We start from the raw sequence: 13,303 nt of genomic DNA on the forward strand, positions 1-13,303 counted from the left end.
ACTCTCAGCTCACTGCAGCAGCATCTGCAGCTCACGGGAGACAAGGCACAGGCCTGTCCTGCAGACTTCATACGGATCCCGTGCTGATTCATACCGATGGACTTCATACTTTTTCAGCAGTCATACTGATCCTCGACCTGTGTTTGCTTTGTTTTGTTTTGTTTTGTTGTCTCAGTAGCACTAACGTCACATTCTGCATATCTGCAGCATTCCCATCACTGGCTGAATAGAGGAGAATTTTTTGGTGTTGACTTGAGGTGGGGGGGTTTTTCCTTTCATTTTCTATAAGCGCGCATCTGCACAGGCAAAGGCACTGAACTATGCCTAGTGATTCATTGAGCGATTCGGGGTGGCTGACGGCAGGAAATAGCTTACCTGAGAGACACGGTATGAAACAAAGCTGTGTTTTGTTCTTGTCATTTGAGTCCAAGGGTAATCCAGAGACCCTTCTTGATATAAGTCGCAAGAACGCCGTACAGAGAGCAACCAACACCACCACCACCACCACTTTGATTCCAGTTATTATCAAGCATGCATGTGATGGGGGAAGTCCACTGGAAGGGCAAGACAATACAAGAAATGAAACCACTTTGTTACATTTTCAGATAAAAACCTTTAAATAGGCATATTTGCTTAGCTGGCTTATATATTACACCTGGGGCTGCGGTAGTTGACTAATACAGGGGCCTGGGAACCGTGCAACTGGTCCGGCTTAGGGGGACGCTACTCAGCAAACACCTGCTACGCCCCAGTCACGTCAGTGAGTCACCTAGGAGCCACATCCATCCGTGTGCCCCAGCCACAACAATCCCCTACACCATCCCGAGCCCATCCCCCCCACCCTGAGACCTGGCCTGACCCTTTGTAAATATTGAGTGGGCAAACAGCGGCACTGTCTCCTGCCTGCCACTTTACAAGAGTAGGTATTAGCTCAACCTGAACCTGCCCATATCCAGCATGTGTAGAGGTCAGCCGCTGCTAGCAGGACATGTGCATGACTCTCAACATTAAAATGTTCCTTGACTGACTCGCATGTGAGGAGCAGGGGGTGGGTGGGTGGGGATGAGAGACACTGAATCTTGTATACTATCTTAGGCTCGAGAATATAAAATTCAAATGACAACTTTCCTTCCAAACACCTGCCTCTCACTCTTCCTCAGTTCTCAGTGAAAAAAGACATGAATAATTACAGCCATAAACACCTGAGGGAATTCAACAGGGTTTTTTTTTTCATATATTTTTTTTTACGGCGTTTCCGTCTCTTTAAATAGGTTTCTACACGTTTCTCTCGAGGGTTCTTTGAGGCCATCCACTTCAAAGCTCTGCGGACGAGAGGCCTCTTATCGGCATTTGTATTTAAATCACCAGACTCTGTCATTTCCTGCAATCCTTAAAAAAAAACGACTGACACTTTCACCTGGGGCTACATTTGTGAGGTATGAGAGTCCTCATGTGCTGTGGCTTCTGAGGATCCTCGCCGCCGCCGGTCCGACACTGTACCCACCCGCTTCCTCATTGACGTGACCTTCCCGAGCCAGAAGCCTTATTCAAACAGCGTGCAAGCAAGCGTGCGCACGCACACACGCACAAACAAATACAAACACACACACACACATTCCAACTCGTTGATTCTCGTCCCTTCACAATGTGACCACGCACATGTTACAAATCTACGAAGTTGTCAAGCCTAAATCTTTGATTAATTGAATAATCCCTCCCCTCCATGAAACTCTGTGTTGGCAGGGTGGCACACTTGAACATATCGCTCGCCACAAGTAGTTCACACAAGCAAAGTGAACATGGAGAAAGAGAGAGAGAGAGAGAGAGAGAGAGAGAGAGAGAGAGAGAGAGAGAAAAGAGAAAGCTTTTCTTTAAAAGGAGCAAATCCTTAGACTGCTTCTTATCGGTGTCTGTCAGAAGCAGAGCCTCTTCTCCAGCCCCGGCGCTTCTGTGGACGGATTACGGAGTCTAAGCCACTGTTCCCCCACCATTGTTTACCCAGAGACTAAGAGGCTAGTTGTACAAGCCAGTGTCAACACAACTTCACAATGTAAGACAAGGGAATGGGATCTGGGGGGACCTGGAATCCCTGGCTTTAGATGTAATGAATCCTTTAGTCAGGGGAGGGACGAGCACTTACGGCGCGTTTGGCTCCACACAGGCCTAAGAGCCTCCCCGTCCCATTGACATGCACCACAAAATGAATTTTTTTTTTTTTTTAAAAACAACACAATGAAATGAATTTTTCTTTGGCAAGCTACACGAAAAGCTACATGGGCAGATTATATTCCCGTTGTACTGAAAAAAGGCAGTTAATACTGTATATAATTAATACTGTATATAAACAAGTTTGTCAATGTGGTCTTGAGTGTTTATGGAAGCTTCTGGAAGGACATACAGTACATCAAACTTGAATTATGTGTGTTGCCTCCTTGATAAACCTAGACATGTAATTCCTTAAAGCCTATCTCCTCCCTGCTATAAACTCTCTTTCCTTGCTTACTGAAGGAGTGCCCTCCACCTTACGTGACCGATACTCTGCCCGACATGCTCAAATGCGTGTGGAAGGCAGCGAGGAGAGGCTAATAAATGTTGGATGAGGGTAAGGAGCGAAGGACAAACAAGGAGAGGAGAAGACGTGAAGAGTGTGGTGAGAGGAGCACACCCAGGGGCTGGACAGTGGTGAGGAGAGGAGAGGAGAGGAGGGGAGGGGAGAGAGGGGGACGATCAGGGCAAGCATGGGGAACAGGGCAGACAAAGTGGTGCACACAAGCAAACAGACACTGAAGAGCTTCTCCTATCTAATGACACAATATGCAGTGGTAATCTGTAGAATTACGCACACACACACACACACACACACACACACACACACACACTGGCACACACTGGCACACACACACACTGTTCATTGAGAGCACATGAATAGTTGGTTAAGGTTTTTAAGGTTTTACAAAAAAGACCGCTGTGAGGGCCACTGATACCTGCAGTGCCATGAAAGGGCGTACATTTTGTTTTTCGTGATTTTCTAAAGCTTCTTTATGCCATAGAAAAGGAGAAATGTTATATGCTTTGTTTCCCGATTCTTGGTTTTATCCCAAGGGAGACATATTGTGTAATTACATGGAGGGAATATCTGGAAAGTCTTTCCGTCTGATGGGAAAACTGATTGAAAAGGACTAAAGCTGTTGGCTTGTGTCCTTTTCTCACTCCAAGTCTTCTATGACCATAATTGTCACCCAAGGACCAGATAAAAGTAGCAGTTTGTCAGAAAACTTTGTGCAAACACAAACATGCCTATCACGGTTGACACACTCGTGTACCACTGTGTTGTTGAGGCAGAAATGCAGCCAAAAGTTCCCTCGTAAGCAGTGCCTAGAAATATTCCTTTTGCTTTCTGGAGTTACCACCAAACACGTAAATTCTCATCAACAGAATCTAAATTTATAATTTCATGCAGATGTAATCCATTTCAGCAACACCTAAGGTGAAATTAATGAACACTACGCAATTGCATTGCCTATCCTCACCACCAATGACTTATGGACGCCATTTTCTTTCAATGCAGACATCAGTAGGTGAAAATTGATAAACAGACATAAAGATACAAGTGAACAATTGCATATAGAAGATGAACAACAATGAACCTTAACCATCACCAAACACAGCCTCTGGATTATTAATACAGAATAGGGATTTACCCTGACATGGTACAAACATTTTATAAACCGTTCATGTAAATTAGATCATTCATGAGTAGTTTCCTTTTCTGGGAAACAGCTTGATTATTGAAAGCAACTTTACCTTTCAATTATCAGATTCATATTTCCCCCAAAGTTTCAGAAGTCAAAATAATTAATTGAAAGGAAAACTAAAATAACTGTCAAAATGTAACTGTGAATTATGAGTAAAGACCATTGCAGAGAGAGTTGTTGGACCATTAAATTTCACTAACCCACACAGGAAGAGTATATTAATGTTAGGACTGCATTTGTTTTCTTTCTTTCACTTATGATGCCTGGACAAAATGCTTTTCCTGTAATATTCAGTACCATTCCCTTTGAAAACACAACCTAACTAAACACAACACAATCAACAAATGGCATGATCTTTGCTCACAGACATAATTTCCCTCAAATAATATCTGTGCAATCTCAGGCACTTTCAACTAATCTAGGGCATCTCAATGGCCTTTTTTTTCCCCCCCGAGAGATTTATTTAGAATCAAAAAACTCCTGGTATGCAATCAATATTGCCAGAAACGTACTTATTTCCATTTCAACTTAACTTGTCTCTTTATCCATAACACATCTGTAAAAAGAGGGATGTTCGGCCTTTCCTGTTAACCAAATGGGCCATCCAAAATGGCCAGAGCTCTAGAGGTCTTCATTGTAAATGAAAAGCGTGTTAAAGTGTAACTTACAGATGGTGACACTGATCCGCCTGGGAGGTATGGGTCTGTCAGCATCAGGAATGGATAACCGGAGTATGCCGGTGCCTTGTACATCCCCCCATCCTGCTTCGACACTACAGAGAAAACAAATATCACATAGATGTCAGTGCACTTCTGACAGACACATCTTCACTCAAAAGAAAAAAAAAAGTTTGTGGATGTCCTCTAAAAGTTACTTTTTGACAATATGCATGCGCTGGGATATCAGAGTCAAGCACTTGAGGTGTTCTCCTCAGGAGGTTCTAAGCGGTTCACTGGCAAAGTGAAAGTGGAGCGCCAGTTACCTGGCCCCCTCATGAAGACACTCAAAATGGACTCTTGTCTAACATAGCCTTTTGTTTATGTCTCACTCCTGTGACCAATGCTGCACTGGATTGGTCTGTCGCTAGGTACTTGAGAAAATACAATTTCAAAGGGGAAAAAAGTGAATAGGAAGTCAAAAATAAACATGACAAACAGGTCCAAGTAAACAGGCCTGTGCATTTAGGGCCACTGAAAACTTAAATTAACTTATTAATCATTGTTTTCATTCTTCTTCATCTACATTTTCACACATTACTCATGTTCTTTAGAGAACAACTAAAACATGTAGGCCTACACCATACTGTAAAACACTTTAAGACATCTCTATGACATCTCTATTTTATAAACGGGTGTACATCAACAAGCATACCGAATCTAAAATCATTTGTAGGCAAAACATTAATCTAAAATGTAGGGTAAGCAGTTAAAGAGAAGTTACATACAACCCATTATATTCCATAATAACATAGGCCCACAAAAATGTCAGTCATTACTGTTTGAACAAGTGCCAAAACAAAGATGACAAACATCCACTCATGAAAACTTCAACAATAGTGCAGCCAGTGTTACACTGGTTAAAGCTGAAAACTATAAACACACCCATTTCAAAATGCGAGTAATTACATGAGATAGGCGACACATAACTAACAGTAGACTTACCGTCTATAAGTCGCACTACAGTAAATAAAGAGATTTATTGCGAAGTTAATGGGCTAAATCAAAGGGATACGAGGAGCAAGCACAGTCAGGTTGAGCCTTACCATCTTCGAGATGTTCTCTGTGTTTTTCTGTGTAAACTCTCTGCTCATCGTGGTGGTGGTGGTGTCCCCGCCTGACCACCTACAAGAGCAGGATCAATCATAACAGATAACAGGCATTAGTAAGTTCACTATATTTTATATATGCCGCGACAGCGGCGAAATGCGTGTTTATTAACACTGCCCGTGACTGCTTCAAGTTAAGCTCTGTCAACAAGAGAAAACCGGAGGCTGCGAGCCTCGGAGGACCCACCGCTGCGTTTGAGTTCTGATTTATCTCCGATTCATTCACCAAAGACGACTTGAGGTCAGCCAAGTCCCTCTCCGTGAAAGCGTTCTCCTGGATTTTTTCGTCTTGTTCGCCTTCATCCTTGAAGGAAATCATTTCGTCGTTCGCTCCGAGATCATCTCCCCCACCACTGTTGAGCTGCGGCATTTTGCTTAGAAAAAGAAATTAAAACGCAGCAGTTTCCGTTCACCAATGAGAGGGTGAAAACTTTTTTCCTTAGCTAGTATCCTCTTCTCAGGAGACACGTGAATACGCGACACAAAACAAAAGTTGTTATGCTGTGTAGGAGCCTCGCAAGTTGAAAGTAATGCAGCCCCGGCAGCAACAAATAGTGCATTTGAGCTGAAGACAAGGCTAGGACTACCAACATCAAAGAGCCCCGACCGAGTGATTGACAGATTCAATGACTTGTTGGGGGTTGTACAATTGTTTCAGCTAAGGGTTCCTCTCTTAAAGAGACATCGATCACTTCTACTCTGAACGCGCGCTGGCATTATTCACGAACTTAACACTTCAACAAGAAAGACTGTTGGTAGTATGAAACGACTTGTACTTTATGCTGCTTACTTTTCCTTTACTTTAATTTAGTCGTCTAAAGCGTAAAACATGTTGTAACAGGTTTAGGAACTTCCACTCTTCAAATTAATGCTCCTCACAAATCACAAGTCAGGGAAGCCTACAATTACGCATTGAGGGTTCATCTGGTAATAGAGTATTTTTAGTGGCATTTAGCCTAAAGCAAAATTCAGCCAGCCTTCTGAAGACTTTCTGAAGAGGTGAAAATACATATTATTTTAGTTTGTCTGAGCTGTTTCACTGCCTGAATAAAAAAAATTGCATAGCTTGCCTGCTCGTTTCATGAAAATAACAAACTCCAAACTCAGAATGTAGTTCATTGATGTAGTCAGACTGCCTGCTGTCTTGTCTAACAAATAAAACCGCCTCTTTCCCGTTTATTATGCATTTTTAATGTTGATACAGTTGCATGGTCTTTTGAGTTTTAATTGAGAAATATTTATACTCCTCCATGCTGTGCTGTAATATTTGACTTAATCCATCGACTTGAATGAATATGATGAGCCACAGCTGGGAAATAGAATTAAATACAAACAGAAAATGTGCCTTGTATTTGCATAAGGCTGCATATTTATACAATATCAACCATGCATATTAATAAAAAGATTAAAATGAGCAGTTTAATGTATGCAAATCTAAATTATGAATGAGTTGTTTAAAGTCCTTGTTTATTCGCCTTGATTAAATATAGACAGCTGTTTTCTGCAGAACTGGATTTCTACATCATTTACCTCATGATTTCTTAATGCTTGAAGTATTTCTCTACAGTGTCCACATATCCTGATCACTGATATTTTGCTAGTTCAGCTCCTGTTTTGCCTTTGGATAACTCCAGCATGTATCACATTTCAAAGTTCCCCATTTGATGCAAGTGTTTTTCTTCTTTTTGTGAATTCGTATGACACTTCTACTGTACAAGTCTTTGTTAGTAATTTGGGCACACTACTCAAGACCTCTCAAAATTACAGTATTCTTTGTCTTTGTCACCATTAAGGTAGCAAATGTGAAACTAAGAAAAAGACTGAAAATGCGACCACCACACTGTGCACACTGCGCTCTCAGCAAGAGGAGCCGAGGATAGTACAAACATTTACACAGGAACACGTCATGTACATATTACTAATGTGTAAAAGATGTGAAAATAATGTGAGTTGTATCTGAAGGAAATATTTTTCAAAACATTACTTCACTGACAACTGATCCACACCTGGATGTTGTGTTGAGAACTTCTGACTTAAAGACAACCTGACATGAATTACTTTGTGTATAATCTGGAAAAAATAAACTGTACAATTGTGTCATCTTTCATTATAAATATTTGACATCAAATATGTTACACCACCACCATGGCTTGGCATAAACATAGCACTACCAGAATGAGAAATATGGCTGGTGAATGTTAATCAAACGCCTTCATTTTTATAATATTTTCCCCCCTATTATTTCAAACTTCAAACATGTTAATGGAAATCAGTCTGTAGAATTATTGGTGCTTTCAGTCATGAGATATCAATAATAAACAATCCTCAAAACCAGTGCATGGGATAGACAGCACACTGACTACACTGCCAAAAGCTGTTAACTACATCATGGTCATCAGAGGCTTTAAATCTCAATGATGGCTCTAAAACAATTAAAAACTCTTTTAGTCTTTAAAAATGTTCCCTTTGGAGACTTTAATGGCACAAAGGATAGATCGCAGGTCCTAAAAATTATATACTGTGCTTTCTAAATAAACTTCAGGCACATTAAAGCAGCAAACTAATTAAATCATATCCTTTCATTGGGGTTAACCCACATCGAAGGGAACTGCTCTTAACTCAAGCCACTTGTGTGCCTTTTATTGGTCGTTCCCGGCAACCAAAAACATGTTCTCTCAAGCAATATCCATGCACTGTAGGATAAAAACTCTTTTGGACAGACTGATTTTTTGGGTTGAATTTCCTGAAACTATACAAACTAAATGTGTTCAACTATGCATTATCTTGCCCTAAGAATCAGAGTGTTTCCCAATGTTTAAATATAACTAGGCTAACAGGAATTATAAAAATGCAATATCTGTGTTTGTCCTAGTGGCTGACACTTTCAAAAGGCTAAATGTATGTGTTTTCTATATAATTTTCTAAAAATAATCAATTACATGGTGAAACTGGAATAACTGACTTCCCAGTCTTTTTTCCATTGTATTTCACTCTACCTGGCCCAACCTTTGTCTGATCACCTCACCTCACACCAGTTTTTACAGACAGTGCTCAGTCTTCCTCAAACAACTGTGTCGATTTGGAGGACCAACATGGAACAAAAATATCTTAATATTCAGCTGAACTACAGATAGTATGCATTATGTTATGACAGCTCTTCAATGGTGGTTTGTGCAACTATGAAAACTGTTTGTGTGTGTGTGTGTGTGTGTGTGTGTGTGTGTGTGTGTGTGTGTGTGTGTTAGTGTGTTGAGTCACTCCATCGCTCTATGGGACATTAAGCATCATGAAACATAAAGTTGGGTGTATGGGAGGGTAAAAGATGCAGTATAATACTGTGAGCTAAATTGGTCTTTCTAAAAACACTTGCGGGCAAACAACCATAGTGTGAAAATACACACTTTCTGTATGCATCCCCAAGCTTATCCCAGTACAAACATCAGGTCATTCCTTAAAGAAGGCCTATGTAAATTGCACATTGTAATACATCCATTACTATGATGTAATCCTAAAATCTGAAAAAGGTTTTAAAATGACCTGCATCTTTCTGATGTTTTACGTTTTTTTATGTTGTGTTTCCCCTCAGTAAATTCAAACTAAAACAGAAAAGTTACAAGCGGAGCCAATCAACAAAACCTGTTAAAGAACCACCAATGAAATTCATTGGTGCAATGGTGCATCAACTGTGCATGAACTTTCAGGCAAAACAGCAACAGACAGCCAGCAGGCTAATGTAGCTAATTGTAGTTGTAGTTATATGTTCATTTGTTTTATTTTGTTGAATAGATCCACTGTTCTTATGCAGCAATGGAGCATATGTCACAAGATAGCAGATAACCTGAAAATCAGGATACAAAGAAAGGTTACAAATACCACATGCAGTATTCACAAATGCATAAGATATACAGTACCTCAGACTGAAAATCACCAAATGATTAGTCTGCTTGAGCCTGCCTGTTGTATGCAAAAAAATATTGCAGCACTGGCATTGTTGTTTCTGTTTTCCTACAAGACAGTTGGTGGTACTGATAATGCTATCTGGCTGCTTTGTTATGAGTTAGCCATACATGCTAGCAACATCCATGATGAGAGTGGTCAGTTTCAATGAAAGGCCTGAAAAATAAACAAAACTCCCTCTTACATCTGACCTTGTAGCTGAGTGGGCTTACAGAAGCTTGGTCGGTGTCCTGTTCCCTGTTCTTACTTAAGCAGATTCCTAGCAAGTCACCCCTTGTATTCTCTGAAGTTTAACAACTCACACATCTTACCACAGTGGTAGTCACACCACTCAAACTTGCCACATAGGTGTAGCCCCAGGTACTTTACAGTGAAGCTTCTAGATCCTGTGGAACAGTGGAGCATTGGACCCCAGATGTCCACCATTAACACCCCTATCTCACTAATGTGGGACCGTGGCTGTTTTTGACTGGCCATGGTCCACCACCACGACCACCAACAACACCACACCACTGTGCCCCTCTTGCTCTCTCTCCCCAGTTCACCAGACCAACTTGTCCACACAACAATGACTCAGGGTTGGCTCTCATGACTGTGGTGGTCAGTGTGACAATAAGGAACTCTCTCTCTCTCTCTCTCTCTCTCTCTCTCTCTCTCTCTCTCTCTCTCTCTCTCTCTCTCTCTGCTTCAGCTGTAAGGCTTTGGTCCTGAAGGTTGTCCTGACAACATGACTCAGGGTTGGTTTGTTTTGAAGACCATGGTGGTCAGTGTGACATAGAACTGAAGTTAGGGGATTGGCTACATGCTCTGTCTGATCTTCTGTTTGTGTGTGTTTGTCACTGGAAGCAATGCTTCAGCTGTGAGATGTTGGGTCCTGACGTTGCTGTGCCTCCTTAGCCCAAGCCCAGTGCTGTCTGTGGAGGGAGAGAGACCTGCTCTAATCTGGGTGGCAGGAAACAAAGGGCTTCGTTAATGCAGAGACTTGCCGGGGCCTTTGATGTGTTGCCAAGCCATTCACTCCTCTCTCTCTCTCCCTCTCTCTCCCTGTCTCTCTCTCCCTGCCCCCTCTCCCCCCTCTCTCATATTCTCATTCGCTTTTTCACAGTCTTGCTTTCTTTCACACAGACATGCAAGCACGTTTATAAATAGCAGAATAGAGAAAAAATGCAATCGCTGTTTCCTTTACCTTCTAGCCAAACTGTGTTCACACGATTCTAAGGAAAGTTTGAAAGTATTTGTAAAAAGTATGTCATTTCCTCAATGGAAAATACTGTTTATCTGCGTTGTCTTTTGTGAGTGGAAACCATATTATACCTTTGTATAGCTGTGTGCAATATTGCTCAATTCTGTTACAATCTGCTACACTGCAGTTCACACCACACACAGAAGACACTCCTGGTCCCTTCTTCATAATCTACAATGTGTTTGTTTTTCATCTGAAACCTTTCTCTCACAAATCGGTTGGCTGGTTGGTTGTAGTTCTTAGTCTCTTGCAAATAAACATTTGCAGTGCTTTAGCACCGGGGTGACACTCGCACAGCTGCATATGATTAAAATGCCATTAAGCCTTCAAAGTCCCATCTGATTCGGTTTTAATTTCATTAGCAAAGGGTGCCTCCACCAACAGCCTTCAAAACTTATATTCCATTACAAGCACCTTCAAATTGAAACCTTATTGCATGTGAGGCCTTGTATGATTATCATCATGATTTGCTTATTAATCTACTGCCACGTAAACCCTACAACACTGATTTATTGAGCTTGAAAGATGAAAAGAAGAACATTGTGTGAACTGGATCTAAAACAATAATCTATGCATTTTATGACATAAAATACTGCCTCATTATTTAGACTTTTCATCCTTATGCTACGTGACCAAGTAGCTCTCTCGGTGTAACTCTGTGTGCGCTCCGTCTCTGCTCCGTCTGCTGGTGTCGGCCCTAAAGGATGAGCACACTGGGTCATTAATGCAAAATGAATGTGATGTGTAATACTCTTAAGCAACAAACACTGACTAACAAATCATAAATTATCCCCAAATAATCCCGATGGTAACGATGAGCAGCAACATCAAAGTTGGCATGAGCGATCACAGATGACATTTTTTTGGTCTGGGTTTTAGATTAGGAACTGTTAAAAAAAAAAAAAAAAAAAAAAAAACAACCGACTGGTCTTTTCGGGGACTCCATTGAGTCTGATGTTACTGTTATTAAAATGATGTGTTCACAGTGGTGCCTTTGTAGTGGCGAGCGTGCGGGCGGAGTTTTGAGTCCATGGATAACAGCGGCTTGTGGGATCAGTTTTTCCGCTGGTTAGGGAGTGATGTGGCGAGGAGAAGGATGTGGATTCTCATGATGGATCATTGTTTGGAGTATGTGCGTATCCATGTTAGAGAGAGCACAGCACGAGGGTTGCCTGTGTGCACCCCTGCGTTCTTATGTGTGGGGGTGAATGTTCTAGGTATAGTACCCTTGGATGATGAATATATAACTAATAAATATAACCGACCTGTAAAAATATCTTTCTGTAGGTGAAATGATGTCAAATCCACAGGCAAAGGACTGCATGCAATTAACACTCACCAAGGGTCTATTTTTAAAGCTATTCAGCCCCTTTGATACGGAATGGAAATATAATTTTATAGGATTAATAACATCACTAAATATATGTTATAGTGATATGACATGTTAAGTAATTCATCATGCCTATATATACACTACTCTAATCTGTGATCACAAAGACTATTTAGATATTCTCAAATGGTTTGAACAAGATTGCAGAGTACAAAACACAGTACTTGGAAGTAATAAGCAATGTTGTGGAACTGAATGTTTGATTATAAATATAACATGCAAAAATGTAAATGGTTTAATATTAAGATGTTTGGGGTATATTTATGGCATATCAATGATCCATATGTAATATATGAGAAGCTCTCATAAACAGTAGTCTAAACACATGTACATAAAATCCTTTTATACAGATGATGAGCCAGCTCACAGTCCACAGCATGGTCATTACTTATGGATTACATGTGTTGCTGAATTTGGTCATCTGTTGTTACAGCATTGTTAGAATGTAATAACTGTTGTAGTAGGATACTACAAGGTCAGACCAACAGACATGGAACAAACTCCAGAAAAAACACACCAGATCAGTTAAACAGCTGCCTGTAGCTGTCTTGCTTACTCAGTAACACATGCTTACAAAAATCCTGGTTGTTTTTCTTTCACATTATCAACACATTATATATTTTTTATAAAACAATATATGATTTTATGATGACAAAGAAAAATAGGCAAGAAACCTCACAACAACAACAAACATAAAATGCAAGAAAAGCACTGCAAGTATATCTGAAAATGAAAGAGAATAAAGGTAATTGTGCCAATCACTGTATCATTTATTAACTGGGGATATGTAGGATCCTGAGTATAAAGAACAAAATCTCCTAAACAGTAATTTAAAAGTACATTTTCCTTTCAGATAGCAGAACTTGTTCACCTCCTTTTTTTCTTTTGGAGATGATGTGATATGTGACATATATCATGGCAACACAGGAGGTGAGTCATCACATGCACGTAAGAAAAGCCACAATATGGCAGATGATAAGAAACTGGGTCATCACATTTGCTTGCATCACAACTTAATCATCAAATGTCATGTATAATGTTTGACACATAACATAGCATAACATAAAATAACATAACATAACATACCTTAACATAATAATAATACTTAAGTTATAGTTATGCTCGACATGACC

At 40.5% G+C, this 13,303-nt stretch overlaps 1 protein-coding gene across 12 annotated transcripts in view; it reads right to left on the reverse strand.

The window, feature by feature from the left end:
- tcf7 (transcription factor 7) overlaps positions 1 to 7,601 on the reverse strand; it is a 41,149-nt gene extending 33,548 nt beyond the window's left edge. For 5 of the 12 annotated variants that reach the window (XM_076275050.1, XM_076275047.1, XM_076275046.1 and 2 more), the window contains exons 1-3: positions 5,768 to 7,596; positions 5,518 to 5,596; positions 4,424 to 4,527 (exon numbers count right to left, since the gene is read on the reverse strand). In XM_076275050.1, the coding sequence (XP_076131165.1) occupies positions 4,424 to 4,527; positions 5,518 to 5,596; positions 5,768 to 5,950 (366 nt within the window). In that variant the 5' untranslated portion in view covers positions 5,951 to 7,596. Of the gene's footprint in view, positions 1 to 4,423; positions 4,528 to 4,629; positions 4,700 to 5,517; positions 5,597 to 5,767 lie in introns of those variants that run through there. The other 7 variants (XM_076275053.1, XM_076275054.1, XM_076275051.1 and 4 more) reach the window with 5 other exon arrangements.
- Between the last annotated feature and the right edge of the window lie 5,702 nt (positions 7,602 to 13,303).

The sequence above is a fragment of the Alosa pseudoharengus genome, unplaced genomic scaffold, assembly GCF_046254945.1.
Source record: "Alosa pseudoharengus isolate Yale_2024_CS ecotype anadromous, Long Island Sound unplaced genomic scaffold, YU_APseudo_1.1 YU_APseudo_1.1_scf_8, whole genome shotgun sequence".
NCBI lineage: Eukaryota > Metazoa > Chordata > Actinopteri > Clupeiformes > Clupeidae > Alosa > Alosa pseudoharengus.